This window comes from Lichenostomus cassidix, chromosome 2, assembly GCF_008360975.1.
Source record: "Lichenostomus cassidix isolate B80296 chromosome 2, HeHo_3.0, whole genome shotgun sequence".
NCBI classification, from domain to species: domain Eukaryota; kingdom Metazoa; phylum Chordata; class Aves; order Passeriformes; family Meliphagidae; genus Lichenostomus; species Lichenostomus cassidix.
In genome coordinates this window covers 111,154,781-111,175,643 of record NC_139482.1, presented here as the reverse complement: position 1 = coordinate 111,175,643, position 20,863 = coordinate 111,154,781, and the positions used below count along the sequence as shown (strand labels likewise).

General features: G+C 35.6%; 1 protein-coding gene across 3 annotated transcripts in view; it reads right to left on the bottom strand.

Moving 5' to 3' along the window:
• Positions 1 to 3,624: 3,624 nt before the first annotated feature.
• SNTG1 (syntrophin gamma 1) overlaps positions 3,625 to 20,863 on the bottom strand; it is a 324,602-nt gene continuing 307,363 nt past the window's right edge. For all 3 annotated transcript variants that reach the window (XM_085052813.1, XM_085052812.1, XM_085052814.1), the window contains 2 exons: positions 18,416 to 18,526; positions 3,625 to 9,948 (listed from right to left, as the gene is read on the bottom strand). In XM_085052813.1, the coding sequence (XP_084908939.1) occupies positions 9,790 to 9,948; positions 18,416 to 18,526 (270 nt within the window). In that variant the 3' untranslated portion in view covers positions 3,625 to 9,789. The remainder of the gene's footprint in view (positions 9,949 to 18,415; positions 18,527 to 20,863) is intronic.

Genomic DNA, 20,863 nt, shown 5'->3' with positions numbered 1-20,863 from the left:
CTAATTACTTTTAAGATGAAGTTTAAACATTTGTCAAAGGGGTTGTATGACATTGCTGCCTGAGGAAACTGAATAAGATACAGTAGCTCAGGCAGTTCTTCCGAAATTCATATTCCTCTGAACACTTTCCTGACATCTCATGAGCCCCTTGGTCCTTCACAGTAGGTCACAAGGCTGCCCTAATCTCCTCACCCAGCTCAGATCCCTCTTATACTGCACCAGCACTGGAGCTCTCTGGCTCCCTGTCAGGGAGAAAGCTGTGCCTGCCCGTGTGGAACTGCCTGCAGCCACGTGAACCACCCAGACATGAGTTCTCCTTTTTATTTTGAGTTCCCATGTAAACTACAGCCTGAGCTCCTCATTCCTGTGAAATGATGAAAGGCCTCTGTCTTGCATGGGAGACAGGAGCTTTATGAGTTTTTGCAGTTTGCCAGGCTTTAAGATAGCTAGTTCCCCAAGACTTAGTCCAGTTCACAAGATTCTTTGATATTTGGCCAATTAGTCTAAAAATACCATTTATTAGACACAGAACATAACAAACATACAAGCATAGAACAGACTGACATACATAGACACACAATGAATGCAGAATTGCAACACTATAATAGCTAAAATGCAATTATAGGGTAAAAGCTTGCTTGAACTATAAAAATAGTTCAAAAAATGTAAGTTAAGAAATGCTTGCTTGAACTATAATGCAAATTAAGAAAGGTACCTATAAGTTAGCCGGAATAATACAATTTAGGAAACCAATGATCTTACCAAATCCGATTTTGGAGCTGGAATACATTAGACTTCCTTACCCAATCCTGCGAGAAGTAACCACAGGGCTGTGTCCAAGCGCAGGGGAGAAGACTTTCCTTCACGCTCCAATGTCCATGTGGATAGCTTCTACCTTTTCTGAGATTCGTAATCTTTTTATAGGAAAAAAGTGTGCATTTATAGAAAAAAAATTTTAGTGGTCACTAAAAATTTTTCACATTCTCTCAACATTCCACAGGGGAGTGTCTTTTCAGACTTTCAGTCGCCAGCACCAGGTAGCTGTTGATTAGGCTATCAACCTAATCTGAGCCATCCATTTATGGGGACCGATCAGGGAGGGAGAGAAGGCGGAGGGGGGAGCGTCCTGCCACAGCCTCAACTTCACACTCCCTTCAAATATTTATCTTCTGGCATGAGGGAACCTAAGTTGTTTGTGATCCTGGCCTGATCAGAGACTTTGCTGCACTTGGTGGAACTGCAGTGCAAAGACTACTATCTCACTTCCTTGCCTCAGTTAAGGGGTTTGACCTTTCTGAGACCTTCTGTCTTCCCTCACTGGACTCTTGAAGCAAAATAAGAAAAAAAATAAAGAAAAAGACATCTAGCTAAAAGGATTTTATATCTGTTCAAAAGAGAAAGGTTAGTTTGGATCTGTCTGCATAAGATTTTTCCCTCTTCTCTTCACTGAAGCTTATGGTACCTGATGCAGATTTTTTTTTAAACTTTTTTTAAAGCCTCAGTTTCTAGAGATAGCTTCACATGACAATCTCAGCATCTAGTAAAAATCTTCCTAATCCTCCACCCTGCGGCAAAAAAAAAATCTTAAAAAGTTTCAGGTTTTATCTTATGCAATCCAGAAAACCAAAACACCACTATCTTCTGTGCTCACAATTCTGCAAGGCCAAACCAAGGAGTACAGAGTGGCAGTGCTCCCACACACCTGCCAGCTGGTGCTGCTTTTATGCTGTGTACTTTAGGGAAAAGAATAAATCTCTGCTTATGGCCTCAAGTTTTAAATCATCCTCAGACTGGTGAGGAAGCTTTTTTAGACTAGTAAAATTTTGCTCTCACAGTGTTAAGGAGCCTTGAGCCAGGTCTGGTTGCAATCTGGGCTGTATATGACATAGAAGAAAGGGTTGGGAAAAAATTCTGCTCAAAGTGGCAAGGAGTGTGCATGTAAAGTACACAAAGCATATAGCCAAAAAATGCCAATACTTGCTGTAGGGTGAAATTTTTTCTTCACTTTTCTGAACAAATGCACAGCAATATCAACCATAGCACTATAGAGAATAAATTATTTTGCTTCTGGTTAGAAAATTAAGAGGATATAGCTTTCTATTTCTAAAGGGAATTGTGTTTTAAGAATACTTTAAAAAATATTACCACTTGATAGGTTAATGTAAGAATAACTACTGTCAAAATACTGAAATACAAACACTAGACAACTGTAAAAAATTATCATTGAAGACACAAATATTATACTTTGTTAACTGTTATTGGTCAGATGTCCAGATAAATAGATCACAATTAATTTCAAATGTTGCATTAATAAATTGTTGTAGGGCTTGGAGTAAAAGTATGCTAGCTGTGGAACAAAAGAACCATGAATTTAAAGAATCTTATTCAAGGACTGTATCCCAAGATATTTTGATTATAAGAATTTTCATTTGAGGCCAAAATCTGTGGGGCAGATGTAAAAGATGCAAGATTTAAAATGATAACTCAGAAGATAAGTATTTCCAGAATAAACAAACCTTTCAGTCCCATGTGAGTCCATGCTCTTAATACAAAATATAGTTTGTAAGTAATGGGCAAACAAAAATGGTGGCTATAATAGGATTCCTGCATTGTAAAATTTGGAATCTACCTACTTCCAAGTTATTCCTAGCTGTAATATTGTATGTTTCTCTTCACCTCTTTTTTAGAAGACCTTCCTCCTCTCATTTCTTCTGCCTTTTCACTTAAATGTGGTATAAAAACAGACTTGAGATGCAGGAACCTAACTGATGTGGCAGAGTTATGTATGTTTGCTAACCCACAACAACCTAATCACTTCAGGGAATGAGGACTGAGAATTTGTTCAATACAAAGTATTCATCACACTTATAATTAGTTCATATTTTTTCCTTCTCTTCAAGATGCTGAAAGGGCTGGAGTCACCAAAGACGATTTCCTTGGGTGAAGAGCTGAGGAAGGCAAGCCCAGCCTCAGGTCCAAGAAAGCCTCAGGGAGTGCTTTTGGAAGGGCTGAGAGACAAAGGTGACAGCAGCACTGTTGTAAGGGAGCTTATCTAGCTTCCCCACACTGGGAACAAAAATAGGCATCAAAAATGTGCCTTTGAGATGTGCACTGCAGACTCTCACCCAAAACTGTCAAAAAAGTACAAAAGTGCCTAAATACAACAGGTACTCCCCATCTTCCAACATCTCTTCCCTCAGTCAGAGAAAAAATACAAAAGCTGTTTTTGCTCTAGTAGTTGCAGCACCATTTGAAAACTGTTTGGTTTCAAAGTTATACCAAAAATACTTTCAGGCACTGCAATATTTGGCCTAGGTTTATTTTAACCAAAACTAAGCACTTAAATGTCAATGGTAAAATAATCCAGTGGCTGTGTGATAAGTGTAGTTTGAGCATCATAGTCAGGGGAGAGGTGGATATTTTCAAAATCCTAGGCAGGCATTAAGTGGGTGGTGGGCCTTGTAGAAATGATCACACAAGTAAGGAATTGTCATTATTTCTATTAAATAAACAGTTGTTGGGAAATAACTTCACCACCCCAGGTTTTTAAAACATTTTCTTGATTTCCCAGACTTAGTTTTAAATGATATAAAACTCATACACTGTATGACTGAATGCAAAAGATTAGTTAAAAAAGTATTTATTTTCTATTTTTTCTGTTATGTTCCATTACAAAAAGAAGCATAACAAAAACAAAACAGAAGATAGCATTTTATTAGTGGTACATTAATGAGCTTAAACAACTAGGTGACTTATGCTTGTCACAAATACATATTACAAACAATCACAAAACTTTAACTAAAAATGAAATAAATAATTTGAATATATTTTCTTAATTTTTTAATATTTATAAAATATATAGCACTTTCTATTACATTTTTTCAGTCATTTTTATCCATAACAAATTAAAATTTATGACATATATTGCAAATATGCTAAAGGGATAAGAATAATTAAAAAAAACCCTAAGTTCCTGGAGGTATGAAACAATAAATCCGTCAGTGTTTACCAATTTATTATCATATATCCAGATTGTGCATATCCTGCAAAAATAGCCATTTCTTCAACTAATATACATATGTTTCTTTATAGTATTATAAGTTTTTAAATGTAAAGCTTCATGGATGTATGCTTCTCTTTTACATTTGTGCCTAATATGTAATTTTCATTAGTATATACTGAATATATTCCATTAGTATATACTAATATATAGACACACACGCACACACACACACACATACATACATTCATACATGCATACACACTGCATTATATATTAGTATATACTGAATAGTAAAAGAATTTCTATAACAGATAGCTGGGATTCCTGTGGAGAAAGTTGTTGAAAGTGGAAGGCATATATAGCACGGTAAAAACTGACTAGGAAATGCAAATGAAAGCATTTGTTTTTACATTGTTCAAGATATTTCAACAGATTATGCAACATACTGTAATAATATACAGAATCTGACCAGAAATTCCTTTTTATTACAGTATTCCTATGGTTTTTTCTCTATGATTCCAACAGGATGTGGACCACTGTCCCTGCTAAACTTCCTGAAAATGGAGCCAAGCAAGTAGAAATTTGTTGACGTTGTAGAACTTATTCCAGGGAAATAAAAAAATTTCACTTAAGAACCCTCCAAGTCAGGAAAGCACTTAAGCACAGATATAACTTCATTTGCTAAAACCTGAGTGCTACAACCAATCACACACTCAAGCACCCTTATGCCCTTGCCATAATCCTTAACACTGTCCCCTGGCCGTGTGCAAGGTTTAGAGTCTCTGTTATGTATCTAAGTACAGTTGTGCATTCTGTCTGAGCAATGGGAGTGAAGGAACATGTGGGAGTGAGGAAGTGTGCTTGGGGACCCCAGAGCCAATATCCACGTGTGTGTTTGTGGCAGCTGGGGAGACAGATGCGGCAGGGAGAGGGCTGACCAGCATGGCGTCAATACTGTCCTGGCCAGATGAAGGAAAAAGTGATGCAGAAAAACCTGCCCTGGGCAGCATCAGCCTTTTTCAGCTTCATTCTGCCCCTTGCCACAGCACAGCATCCCCCTGCAGGCACTAAGCTCCAGCGGGCTCCACTGCGAAGCTCAGCTTTTTAGCTTTTTTTCCATGGTGCATGAGCAGCAGCCACCACAGCCACAGAAATGGCTGGCACCAGGACCTGGCAGTCTTGCTGTTAGCATCTCAGAGGATTTTTTCCTCTGGACTCATTCCAGTTGGGCTGTATGATCTGAAGGCCCATCAGGATCTGGAGCTCATGTGATGCTTTAATGTCATCCTGAAAGAAACAGCTCATGTGCTTAAAGACTTCTCTGTGAAAAGAAGGATTGCATGAATGGCTATAGGCAGGAGCCTGGCTTAAAAAGCACATTCCTGATAAAATGAAAACACTAAAGCAGAAGCATCTCAAGCTCCTTAGAGAAACAGAGAGACACACTTCCAGAGATCTTAAGCTACGTTCCAACCTTGTGTTTACCTTCTGAAGTGACTTGAGTGCAACCTCAGGCATCTAAGACAGATACTTAAATTTTGGGAACTTGAGTGAGTCTTCCACATTTCCCATCATACTGAACTGGTCAGAGGTGTGAGTCTTAAGCTCAAACTTATAACTGCCTGAGACAGAACTTTTTTAAGATCAGCTTTAACTTCTTTTTCAGACACAACACTTTTTCAAAGACCAAACGACCATGCAAAGAAACAGAAAATGAAATGCAGGGATGAGTGTTTTCAATGTTAATAAAATTTCCAAAGGCTTTCTTGGAATTGCCAAGAAAGAGTGAAACCTGATCTGAATTTCTAAGGGCAACAGTTGTACACTCTCAAGACTTCCAGACTTGTTAACATTTTGTCTGATACAAGAAACATCTTAAGGCATTGAATAAACCAAATTACATTTAAAGTAACACGCTGCAGTGTTGACAACTACACATCTTTAACTGTAAACTTTGAGGTGTTCTGATAAGACTCCATGTTTAAAATAAATAAATATAATTTTGTGGAATCAAAAACTAATTTAGAAAATAAGATTTTTCATGATTCTTTTCTCAAAGCATATTGATACTGTATATTATTGGTTTGCATTCTTAAGTATTCTAGTTTAGAACAGACAAAACTTTAAATGACTGGTTTTAAAAATTAACCCACTTACAACTAGCTCTTCTCCACAAAGTTCTTGTTGCACTTAATTAACTTCATAAAATGGCCAACAGCTAAAAAATATGCTGATTTTTATTTCAAAGGTGCCTTTGTGCTACTGGAATGCAAAGTTCTTTTGAAAATCTTGTGAATGTTATTTTTAAAAATATGTAGAAAATGAAACATATTCATTTATTGATGAAATCAAGAATAAAGTGTATTCAAATTGGTAACACTTCCATAATAAAATTATGCTAGCATGATAACCTAGCATATGATTAGTTCTGTGAAGATCAGACAATCTAAAATTCCCATCATAAAGCAAAGCAAATAAACCCAAATATATTTAGTTATACTTAAGAGTACATATTTTTGGTATACTATATAACATCACTTCAATAGGCACAGTACTATAAAGAATTTTCTTTATTAAACTTACTTGAAAATAACATGACATAAAGAGAATAAATTACATATTATGCTACCGGTTGGTTGGTTTACTTGTTTACTTGTTAAAATATTTGTTTTCGCTTGCATACAGATTTTTAGCAAAAGCTAATGGCTCATAATAGTTCTGTTTTTCAATTGTCAGTGGGCTGTGTTGACTTAAAAAATACTTGTATTCATTATATGTGTGAAAGGACAGGCTGCAACATAAAGCCTGAGTTTTGACATACATGTATGAAGTTTGGTATTCTTTAAGTCCGAAACTCTTGCAGGTATTTAAATGAAAAATGTAGCCATTTAATATGTTCGTAAATTTTATTTTGGTAATGCAGGATTAGTTATAACACAGAGTTTAAAATTTTGCCTCTTTGGTTCAAGACTGAATTTCTGACCAAGTTGCTCTACAAGGGCAAGGTTGGATGTAGAGTCACCTCTGAATATTCTGTGAGGTCACTGCAGAAACCCCTGCTGCCTTTAAAAATCAACACTGACCTGCAGTCAAAGCTATCACATCTTATATTCCCTCAATAACACTTTTCTTCTTGAAAATAAAAGTATTGATGAAGCCCCACCAGTTTACCTCTTTAGAAAAACAACAACAAAAAATCAATTTACAGGCTAATGTGTTTCTTAAATGCTTTGTATTTAATGCCCAGTTGCAAATGTCTCAGTGATGAATGCAGGTGTTCTACAAACAGAATTCTTGGTAGACATCTTCAGGATACCCTGGTAGAGCCCCAAAAGTTCATGTCATTAGCTCCATTCTGCACAATAACCATTTCTGCCTAAATTTCTGCAGGGGGCTTTCATACAATGGAATCCCTTCATCTGCAGAAATTTGCAATTACATACTTTCTGCTGGTTTGGGTAAATATTACACTCATTCAAGCATCACCTCTCAGATTCAGTGATGCAACTGCACTTAACGTGAACAGCTGAAGGAAAAACATTCAAGCAGCAGCTGATCAGTTTTGGATTCAGCTATTGCCAGCAGAGCTTTTACTAACAGAAGTGTTAGCACATGGCCACACTGTGACCACTGAATGCCACAGCAACCCACTGAAAGGGAGGAGATGATTTGGGAGCACTGAGGAGAACTGTCATTAAATGATATCAGGCTTCTGTTTTCAGCACTGTCAACACTGCCAAAATTTGTGTTTCCAGTACATGCATTCTAGACAAGGTCAGTGCCTGAGTTACCATTGCTAAACCTCTTAAAGTGTTGTAGATTTAGATTCAAAATATCTGGGGTTTGTACTCTCTCAGGAGCAAGCTCAATATCCTATGTATAGCCATGCTAGTTTTATCTGTCCTTCAGAAACCAGGACATGACCCCCTTATTTAGGAACAATTCTGATAAACAAGCTCATGATGTCTATAAAAATGCTGGAATACTTAGAGTATTTAATAGTTGAATTGTTGCATTTTTCCAATGAATTTAGGATGGGAAATAAATGTGTAGCCCTTGGAGGTGTACTAATAGGAAGTACATGTATACCAAAAGACATTTGAAAGTGATCAAAGAGTTCCCCTCCCCCAAATATTTTCTGATTATTTGGAACTAGTATCAAGTTAGATCAGCTATACTTCAAAGCAACATTACTCTCACACATGTAAATCCAAACATTTCTAATGCAAAGCAAAAAATCCAAGACATGATTTGCTCCTACATTTCATTCATCTTTGTCCCTGACTTGCATTTTGTATTGTTCCTGTTTGGATAAGCTTTCCTCTGGCTTCACTTTTGAAGTATTAATCATCTTAGCACAAAAAAAGGGATGTGACAGAATTAGTCTTTCTGCTAAACAAGGGAATGGTGGCCCTATCTCATAAGTGCTATGAGCAAGTCTAAGTGGGTGGAAATAAAAGGTAGTTTTTATTTCAATACAATAAACAGAAACCCCAAAAACTACTATTGAAAATGTACACCTTTTTCCCATCATCTTCACTGGTGTGTGTTGTAGCACAAAATTAACTTATAATGCAAAATTGCAATTAAACAAAGTTGCCAAATTTAATTTACAAGTCCTTCATATTTCATCATTAAATGATACTCTGGAACTAGTATTTGATCCAGAGTGATGTAATCACCTTAACACAGAAATTATGCATTTTGTGATTTATTCTTTACAGCTTATTCAACTTATTCCTGTCTTTTACTATCTATATATATATAAAATAACTTATTAAGAATTCAAATGGTGAACTAATTTTGCAAGCATGATGTAAAATGTCTATTTGTTGAGAGTTTGAGTGGAATAGAAGTTCAACTTATGATGTGAAATCAAGGTTAACTATGGAAACAATGTATTAGGTGGGTTGTCGCTGAAACAATTTCAAAATCTTGTGAACAAAGACTGTTAGATTTACAGTATTTAATTCTTGACAAAAAAAGGGAGGAAGTAAATAGATGACACAATATTTTTTTGTACTTGCACTTAATTTATAATTAAACTCATATGCCTTTCTTTTTACTTGAAGAAGAGAGACTTACCCATGAAAAAGTGTTTTTTCTCTTTGGGTCTTGTTTGTTTTTGTTTTGTTTTTAATGTATCAGCCCAGTATGGCTATATCTTTGCTGTTGTTACTGTTAGATGAAGAGAACAAAATGGAAAAGGTAGCATGATTCCATGTATGAACACAAGTTTGGATTTACAACAGTGCTTAAAGTGCTTTCTTATTTGAGGAAATACTTACACAAATGCCTTTTCATGCTTATCTCCTTGTCAGCACGTACTATATGCTTGCCACTTGCTCTCATTTAGAATATAATGATAGGGCATTATGTTCATACTCAGAGTTTAGCATATTGTCATAAAAAACATCTGAAAACAGGAAAATGACAATTCTATTTGTGTATTATTACAGCAATTTGAAAATTTTATTAAATACTCAAGTGCTTCATTTCGCCATTTATTCCTTTGCTTCCAGTGTTGCTTAAAGCACTAAGTACAAATAGATAATACTAAAAGCATATCCATCCTATTCTGGGGTTTTGACTAGGATTATTTACTGATGTCTTGCAGAACCAAGATGAAATTATGATCCCATGTGAACTTTTATCTGCTGATGCTGCAAGATGTCTTGCCTCCAGGATTGGTTTCCACATACATGGTTCACCAAAGTTCTAAATCTTATGAATATTTATACATTTTTATGTCTTGTTGTTAAGTGGCAGTGCTGTCATGGGGGATGTCAAGTGGTATACTTTAATTTGCCAGTACCAGAAGTTGTGGGAGCAGCAGAAGCTGTGGCTTGGCTGCCTACAAACAAAGGGTCCAAACAAGCCACTTTGGCTGCAAAGAATGAGTGGATACAGTGAAGGACTGCAAACAGGTTAGAAAACTCCAGCTCCTGGAAGTGAAAACAAAAAAGATTAAACATGAAACAGAAGAACACCCCACAGACCTATAACCAGGAATGATCCATTATTCCAACAGCCATAATTTTAGCAGCTTGATGCAATTCTGTTAATGTGCCTTACAATTCTGCATTATGGGGACTTAGACACTGAATACAGAACATTCAGTAAATAATTGCTCAGAGGCTAAGATGGACAAATTGTTGGATTAAGTGCCTCCATAGAAATATGAGATTCTAGTAGCTAAAGGGGAAAGAAAGTGATACCATATAATTTTTATTTTGCCTCAGGTTAATGGAAATCTGGCCCTTTTGCAGGGTAATTTAGATAGAAACTTAATGGCTGCACTGTAACACCCTGCACATCTCTGGACTACTACTGTTTAACTAATTACTAAAAAAAATTAATAATGTTGAGCTCCACATATATTACATTTGTTCATCATATCTCCTCACACTATTAGCCACTTTCTGATCTGATTCTTTAATACATTAAAAAAAGACATATTTTTAAAATGTGCTACTATCACAGTGTCAATTTGGATCTGTTATTGAACCAAAAAAGGAAAATACTCCATGTTTTAGATTTATTAGGAATTTATACAAACTCCCTATTTTTCTGCTTTAATTTACATTTCTTTGTAGCCCCCTTAGCATGTGATTAGACTATCTGGGACTCTTTTAGACACCACTTGAGAGGAAATAAATAAAACCTACATTTTTTTACATATATAAATTTGCCCCTTTGTGTCTAATTTACTTTATCTGATCAATTTTTTGAAAGTATCTTCAGCATGTGTTTTTGAAGCTGGTGTTCAATCAATAAATATCTGTTGTATTTGAAAGCAATTACTGAGGTACTTCAATACATATAAGTGCAGGGAAAGTAGCAGTTTACATCCTTCTGCTCTGATTCACTAGCCATACAGATTTTTTCACTGCAACATGAAGCCAATAATAGATATCTGTAGTGTATTCTATTTGTCTTTCTGTCTAGCACTGGTATTTCTAGGCTATGTAGTGCCAGGGTTCTGCTCTTTTGTTCAGAAGAATATTAAAAATGTTGTAAATTCAACAAAAATTGCTAAATCTCTCAAAATGACATCAACCTGCAATTTTCTGCCTCCTGAGATTTCCTGGAAGACATTGCTTCACGGAATACACAGAGACATTCACAAATCCCTTGTGTGTGAGGGACAACAACAGCATGAAAGCAGACAGCTGGATGTGCAGAGTGTCCAGTGATGTTCTGATCGGGTGAAGCCTCGTTCAGGTCTCCTACAGTCTCAGCAGATGTCCTTCAGACATGCTCAGAAATAAATTGATAACATCCCATGAGGTTCTTTAAACTCCCCTGACGACCAATTCTCAATAAAGAAGATAAAGTTTATGTCAAGTTTCACAAACCTGCCAGCTGTGTCTATATATAAAAAAATCCTTTTAGAGGCATTCTCAATTTTAAACCTGGACAAAAGGGCAATTTTGTCACTATGTCAAAGTGGATTTTTTTCTCCCTCAAATTTCAAAATAAAATTTATCATAGATAAGAAAACAATGGGCATTCAGAGATGAGAAAATAAGGTATTATGGAACCTATTTCAGAATAACAATTATGAGTCATTGAAATTAAATTACTTTTCAGTTAACTTCATTTTATTAATATATTTATTTACCCTTTAGGCACTGCAAAAGTAAAACTGAAGCTTAAGATAATGGAATAAATATTTAGTGGAACCTTTATGAATTTTTAATATCAATTGCATGTGTTATCTGTAGAAAGACTACATTTCCCCCTATGTCTCAATAAGATAACCATATTGAAACAAACGTTACAGTTTGAGAATTGTTCAAGTCAATTAGGTAACGCTACAAGCTGAACCTTGTTACTATCATAATTACAGCTATGGACACTGAATTTTCACAGTGCATGAGTAGAATTATTACCAAGAGTTATCACAGGTGTTTCTGCAATATTAACACATCAGGAGTATCCACTGCTCAATGGACCATCATGGGAAATGGGTGAGGCAGCTTGAAGGTCCCACTTGATAACTACTATTGATAGTAATGACACAATGTGGAAATTACCTTGACTGCAAAGAAAAGCACTACGAAGTCAGCAAATGCTTGATTATTATTTGCCATGAAACATTATTCCTATTTCAACGAAGACATGCATTTTTAACCGGAAATTAAAGCAATGAGAAGCACAGTAGGCTGACAGGTATGTGGCAAATACAGATGGGTCTGATTAATGTCTGCAACTCAATTCTCAGGAGCCTGATTGATGGGAACAGGATCTACCAGGAGCAACACTTTTCAAGTAGATTAGCCTAATCACCAGAAACCTTAACAAACAGCTCAGACTCCTTGTAGAGCTGCTGACAGACAAAACATGCCCTCACTTCTGCAGGGAACTTGCACTTTTAGGTGCACGCAGGTTAGCACTACTGCCAGCAGGCAGAGGGGAACCCACAGGCTTTTGTGCACCCCCAGACACTCTAGTTATTTTTGTACATACTTTGTCCTCAGACATATTCTTGTCTGAATACACTTTCATCTACACTTTTATCTAGGCAGGTTAGTGTGTATTGCACGCACAGTTCAGATGAGGTTTCAAATGAACAGACAAATCCTAAGAAACCTGAAGAAATACACAGTTAAGCCATTGAAGCTGATACCAGCAAATTCTTGTTGCATTGTATTAATAATACAACTACATAAATGATACATTTACAAAATCAAGTAATTATATGTTTCTAAGTATCTGTGGTATGAGTGAAAAAAATGTTCTCTTTCATCCATATATAAACTGCTAATATGAGATTATAATTGTTCTTGCATCAAAAGTGGTGTTATATGTTCTCTTTATATTAGCATTGAATCTGATCTAAGACATTTATTACACAAATAATTAAATTGCAAGACATGTGGAAACTAAAAACTGAACCACACAAACCAACACAGGTCAGAAATCTGAACTCAAAAATTCAGTAACTGCAGCTGAGAAATCACTCTGTAAAATCCTAAGGATGCATACTTATAACCCATTTAAAGATGATACTCTAAATGTGAAGAGCACTGTGATGCTCACAGAAAAACCCTCAAGGCTAAGAACAAGGATTAATTTAAAATTGCATTTTGGAGAAAAGACTTGAAACGAGCAGAAATGTCAGTCTGGAAAACCATGCAAGCACCCATCAAGGCACTTTGCAACAGTAGAAAGTGGGTATTTTCACAGTAATGTGATCAGTATTCATTCAGGTTATTGCGATTAGATTTCCACACAAGAAAATTTCAAGTGCAAATTCACTGGCGTTAATTCATACTAAGGTAGTATTAATTAATAATGAGACTAACGTGAAATCCTTAAAGTTACACTTCATCCTTTGCTGATCTGTGCCTTCTCTGGTTTTCCATATTCAGATAGACAAAGATAATTGACTGGACCTTCATCTTGATAAACTTATTTTTGTACCCACTTCAGTTATGTACTGCTCAGCTTAGGAGTCCAGCCAATCTATGAACAAAAGCTCACCTGATGCAGCACAGCAGTGGGACCCTACCTGAGTTTTTCTGACAGAACTGTTGTGCTGCAAAGTGGGGGCAGTGAAAGCACAGACTGAAGTGAAGCTTTTGAGTTATGCACGTTTTACAAAGCACACAGACTCGCAGTTCACAGTTTGGTGAAAATTCAAAAATGTAATAAGATGCTGATTTTTATACACATTACTTACTCCCATGTTCAGAGGCATATGTTCATATCTCAAAACAGGAACTTTCAAAGACTTAAAGTACTCCTTTTTTTTTCTCAGAAAAGTCTAATATTTAAGTAAAATTGAAGATCACAGCACTGAGTTTATTATAGTCCTGAGATCAGAGGTGATACTATTCTCTGGAAGCTACTGTGATACTATTGAGACACTAATGGATCATTAATCAATAACTAAACAAACAGGTAAACAGATAAGTAACTAGATAGGACTAGATAGGTCTAAGTGAATCCCTTTGTACCTTACAGATGCATAGAAAGCTTTGCCCTTCTGTGCTTAGTTTTTTTTAACCCAAGCCAAACAGCTCAGTATGAACAAATACAGGGACACATTGGCTCCACATTCTGTCAAGCTGACAGCTCTATTTTGTAGCTCTCACTCATAAAAATTTTGTCTGACTGAGCAAACTTGTGCAATATCTCCTGCTGAGTGACAGCTGGGAAATAACCTACAGATTGGACTGTCTAAGGGGAATCAGTGATTAATGTTGCCCTTAAGTGGTTTTCTTGTCAGAAACCACTTAGACCTTGCCTTTGATACCTTTAAAGTTAGATGTTTGCTTTCAGGCACCCTGCCATGGACCCACTGGCGTGACCTATGGTAATTATTGTTCAGATTTTTAGACTGGAACTCCTTAAATCGATGAGGAAACACTTCATTTATTCTACATTATATGTCTTTACAGTAACATGATTTGACTTAGAGAGAAGCCAAACAAAAGTATGAGTACAATGTCTCTACAGAAAAAAAAGGCAGTATTTGTAATGTTGAAATACCTAAAATTATTTTAAAGCTGAAAAGAACTATATTGGGAAATAAATTAATAACTTATCCATAAGTTACTTATGGAACTAAATCCATGGTCCATGTTGCACGTCTCAAAGCACACAATTTTGAATTTTTTTAAGTCAGGCATGAAGCATTCTATGAAAAGTTTTGATAGTACTACAAAAATATTAGCTATTCAGTATCATTGAAGGACTTTCACTTATGCATATAAACTCTGGTGGCAAGTCTTTTTCTCAACAAAAAGAAAAGCTAACTGATGATGCAAGTGGTGCTGGACTTCTTCACAAAATGTATTTTTCTTAGGTTTTTCTAACATTAACAGTGATATCTCTGTATATTCCACCAGAATACAGAGGAGATGCTGGACAATTATGAAGATAGCATGGCTAAAATTTATGTTATTGCATGCCTATTTTTTTCCCAAGCAATGTATATTTACAAGTTGGAATGCATTTCTAGAATAATAACATATTTATCTAAGTTTGGATCAAAATTCAATAGGTGAGCATTCTGACAATCCTGATTCTATAGATAATGAATAAGTATTCTAAAGCTAAAGGGTATTATCTCACAGGTTCAACATGCCATAATCACACACTTCTGGGAAAGCATGAGATACACAAGATGTTCTGCATTACAAATGAAGGAAGACAGCAAACATTTGGATTTTGATAACTCATATTTTTCTGTGAAAAAATTATATAAAATCATAGAACCATTTAGGTTGGAAAGGACACTTAAGATTATCGAGTCCAATGGTTAATCCAGAACTGCCAAGTCCACCACTAAACCATGTTCCCAGATTCCACCACTTCCCAGGGGAGCCTCTTCCAATCATTGACAGCCCTCCTGGTGAAGATATTTTTCCTAATATCCAATCTAAACGTCCCCTGGTGCAACTTGAGGCCATTTCATCTTGTCCTATTGCTTGTTAATTATGAGAACAGACTGACCCCACCTGGCTACAATCTCCTTTCAGGTAGTTATAGAGAGCAATGAGATTCTGCCCAAGCCTTCTTTTCTCTGGGCTAAACAACCCCAGCTCCATCACCTGCTCCTCATCTGATTTGTGCTCCAGACCCTTCACCAGCTCTGTCACCCTTCTCTGGACTTGCTCCAGCACTTCAATGTCTTTCTTTTAGTGAGGGGGCCCAAAACTGAACACAGGACTTGAGGTGTCTGGAAAGTTACCTGCCATGCCCTGCTTCCATATTACTGGCAGGGAATGAATAAGTGAAGAGCCCTAATACATCAGTGCAATGGCTCCTCAAATTTTTGGTTTTATTCTCTGCTGGGCTCTCATTTCACTGCACTCTGATTATTCCCTGTGTATTATAGCTGGGAAAAATAAAATAGAACCATAAAGAATATGTTACACTCTATTTCCCATTACAGCAGTGGGTCTCCAGGCCAGCTGCAAAACAGAGCTGCATTTAACAGGTGATGGTAGCTATGGCCATGAATATTCATCACAACCTTTAACAGATGTTTTACAAAATTTCCATCCTCTGATTTCAAATGAAGTCTGCATGCAGTATTCACGAAATCTGGCATTACAAGTATTTCTGAAAATCTGATTAACATTTCCTAATGACTCAACAGTTCCACAAATAGCTATACCTTTAACTCAGGAATGTAAAGCAAAAAAAATAGAGGCTAGACTGTTCCACCTCTCCTTATGCTGAACAGTGCTTTAAAGCTATGAAAGGTTTAAAGGACACATAATTGGGTTATCCACAAAATTTTAAGCTAACCACTGTTGAAAATATATGACCCAAGAACGTTCACATTCATTTTACAGACACATTTATCTACATTTCCTAGACTAAGCAACATACTTAATATGTAAACAAATTGGAATGGATAGAAGTGCTCATTATAAATGCCACAGCACCTTCCAAAGAGAATATAATCTGACATTTTCGCATATAGTTGATATGCTTTGATCATCTAGAAAATTAATTAAAAGTAGCAAATTTTTATTTCCAAATTGAGTAATGTGAAAGTTTAAATTTATAGCAACCAGGGAACATGACAGCATATTAATAAGAATGCTAGCAGGTTTGTATTAATACTCTGCCTTCATAAGTGGAGAGTAGAATTTCTACCTTAATAAAAGTTTGGCAGAATTTTCTAGAACTCGAGTGGGAATAACAATAGGTACAATAAAGGCACCAGGTTACCTCTAAGGGTTATGCATGTCCAACATACCTATGTATCTTGAAATGATTTATATGACAGATATAATTTAACACATGAAAAAAGAAAAGTAAAACTATTTTTTTTTCAAAATCTAGATTTCATTCTTTGTTTCTACTTTTTAAAAAATGTAATTTGGTATTAAAAATATATTCTAGTTTTATCAATTGAAAAAAAACCAAAATAAAAAAACCCAAAAAGAACAAACCAACCAAAAAATAAAAAAACAACCAAAAGAAACCCAAAATCCCCAAACATCCAAAGAGTGTGCCACTCTTGGACTCCCATGAATTTTCATTAGTGCTAAAATCATGTGTTAATATGACAGCAATATCAGACAGATATTGGAAAAATAATGATGACTTTCATCCTTCATCAGTACATACGAGCAGGAAAAAAGTTTACAAGTACTTTCTTAAGAGAAAATCATCCTCATGACATTAGGTTAAGCTGTATTTTCTTGTTAGAGCTGAAAAAAAGTTCTGCACTATTAAAAAAATTTCTGAAGGAAAACAGAAATAAGAAAATTATTTATTTATATTTATCTTTGAGATGCAGCAGAATATGAAGGTATCAAAACTATGGTCCCCTCATTTTATTGCATTGATTTAATGGGAACTCTTGCATAACTTTATTTTATTGAGTAAAACATTCAAAATCAAGTAAATTGCTGCTGAGTAGAAAATAATAAGCACCACACATAAAGAGACATGGAGGAAGGAAAAATAGATGCTTAATGTAGCTATTGGCATTTAAACTCCTAACTGTTCCCAAAGCAATGCATTTTTTTCTATATATATTTTATTATACAGTACATATTTAGCATTCACAGACCATATATTTAACCATTTCCTTTTTGTGCATGGAACTGTATTGTTATCACATTAATTCAGCAATTTTCTCTCTGACATGGTCAGGAAAAATGGTTTAGTAAATGCTTTAAAAGCAAGGCTTAGACATGGACAAGAAAATAGTCTTCAGATTTACACTAAAATTTGGATTCTAGCCAGAGAAGAACTTTGATCCAGACTCTAAGGCAATTCCATTTAACAAAGACTTGGGGAGATAATTTCTCACACACATTGGGACAGCAAATGCTCTTATTCTCAAATAAGAGGTAAGCATAAATCTCTCATGGCTACTGTTTTCATCAACCAACTCTTGAATCAAAAGCACAACTGAAAATACAACCTTTCTGATTTTCTGACAGACACAAAACTTCAGGCTTGTGAGGAAATATGTATTTCATCCACACATTTTTTTTTTCCTCTGAGAACTAAAAACAGTTTTTTAAATCTTTGTTGAATTTTGTCCCTGGGTTGACTTGACGATATATTTTCCACCATTTGTTCATTATACAATTATAGGAGGAAAAACACTGTATTCAAGATCCCAGATAGCTTTATCACAACAAAGAGAAAAGTTGGAAAACGTGCCTAAAATCATAGGCATGTCCTGTATTTTATGACAATACAGCACGTCCTGTATTTTATTATTTTTAAATCTAATTTCACCTTTCAAAACACTTTTAACTAGATAAAAGAAATTTGTTCAGCTTTCTTCAATTTCATTGGTTTTCTCTGCATTCTTTGTGCATTAACCTAATATTTCCAAGTAACTTGGTTTATTATACTCCTCCACTCCCCTAGCTGCTTTGAAAATTGTATATTGCCTTTAGATAGACAACATATTGTTTTTACCTTTGCTTCGATTTGTTTAGTATCTTGGTTTTGGAACAAAAATTTGATTTTGCTCTTCCCATCATCTGAAGAACCTTTAAGCTGGGAAAACTTGTACCTCCAAAGCACAGCCTAAAGGGAAAAAAAATAAAATTAAAAAAATCATACACAAGTAAATCAATGTAGTTATCATTGAAAATTGTATTAGAAATAGTTGTTTTTCTTCCAAGGGAACTTTTAACATATCTGTGGTAGAAAATTAAATAAATGTAGTGTTCTGTGGTCAGATGTCCCTTTAATCATATGGATATATTATACTTTGGCAGTGCTTGAATAAGATCTGTTGGATTACATTTGTGAAATTTACCCTGAAATTCCTTTATCTATATTTAATACTGATTTAACAAAAAATAAAGGATTTTTTCCACTGATGATCTGTGGATTCCCTACTCTATCCAAAGTGTTGATCTGACATACAAATCCCCTCTTTCCATATTAAAAAAATCTATTATTAACATAAGTTGCATTATTAAAAACAAATATATATTTTAAAATGATAAAATAACAAAAGAAAGCTCTGTATTGAGAACATATTTTGAGTTTATTTATGAGAGCTCTAGTGAGGAATTTGAGCAAATCATTAATTCTAATCATATCAGTGGCCTTTTAATTAATCATATTATGAATTGCATTGTGTCTTCTTGAAAAAGACAGATTGCTTTACAAAATAAATATACAATTAATAATATTTACAGCTGCCTGGAAAAACAATGTTTTTATCCATCTAGTGTCGATTCATGCAGAAAAAACAATTTTACACTACTTTGCTCAAAAATGGAAAAGAGGTATTTTTGTTGTAAGGCTTTTCAATAAAGATATCCCCCCACCCTCCAGATATTTTGGACAGTTACAATTTTTCATTGGGATTCCAACAGTATTTCCCATAATTACGAGGTCATCATCACTCACATTGTGCTGCTACTTTGAGGAACATTTATTTCACAAGCATCAGACAACACAGAAACTTTAGGCAGCCCTTTCGTCCAAGAGTTTGTAAATTATCTCCTCTCAGCGGTGTAGGCTGACACTTCCATCTGTGTTCTTTCTCATTATCTATGAATGATTTACTGCCCACTGGGAATTAAACAGAATATGGGGGAGCTCAAATTTTTAACTGCCCTAAATCAGTGCACACCCCTTTGCTTCAGGATGTGTTGATCTCTTTATGTCGATGACTAGCAAAAATCTGTACCCTGCACCAAGCTGAATAAAGTTTGCTGTGTTTGTCTTAGTAACCTGATGAGAAAAGAAACCACAAGGACTGCTTCTTAACTGTGCACGATACACAAAGCAAATGCTAGAGTTTTTCTCAAAAATTCTCCCTATATAGTTGCCCCTTCCAGATTAAAAAAAAAAGAACCATAGTCTCAGCACCACTTTCATTCTCTGTGTGTACGTGACAGGTGAGCTCCCATCCGCCATAAAGAGAGTTAAGGACATTCTGTTTCAGATAAACTAGAGGAATTCGGCAGTTTATGTGAAAATATATTGTATTTGTTTGAAATGCTGTCCTCCTGAGCCCACCAATCTGTGCTACAGAAAATAGAATAGCTTCTTTCATGTCTGTGTATGTGCAATTCCTTTGACCTTGTTTATCAGTGATGTTTGTTAATATTGTACAAATAGTAAAAACAAAACAAAACAATCCAGTATATAATATCATTCAGGTGACCATATTCCTACCTACTTTGTAAACTCCCTTTTTTTTACAGATCTCAACAAATCTTGTCAGAAGATCAAGACCATTGCCTTTCTGCAGAGACAGCAAATCTACTTAAGTATGTCATTTCCTAGATGAGAAATGTAAGGGGCACTGACTGTCTCTTTATCTCAGGAGAAAACAATCAAAGCAATGAGCTATCATCTTTCTCTCACCTGATGATGTATAGAGAGGCCAGGAGAGACATGCAGCATTAACAAGGACCCTTAGATGTGCAGGCAAAATCCCAGGGTACCTGGCCTTATTCCCAGTCAGATTAAGTTGAATGAAGATGAGGGATGTATAGAACAGGGATACTTTGACATTTTCATTCAGTTTTGCCAGGCACTTCATTCCCATTCAGAGGAAAGGGAACGACAGCCACGCCAAACCACAGGTACAGCTCAGGAACATACTTCAATTTATGCACAACATTGGTTTTGGAGACTCCCACTTAGCAAGGGCTCTTACTTAAGAACACTGCAAAATCAGGTCTATAGTGTGGAGAGAACTAATCCCAACAAAGATGCACTTCAACTCTCAAGATATTAAAACAAGCTCCTAGAACTGACAGTCTGTGCACAGACAATTAAATATTCTTCATCTAAAGTGTACAGAGTAAAAATGTTGTTGACAATGCATGAAATGATTCCCACTTGAAAAAATTTTCTGCTCCTTTTGAGTGATCTTCAATGAATTGTACACACTTT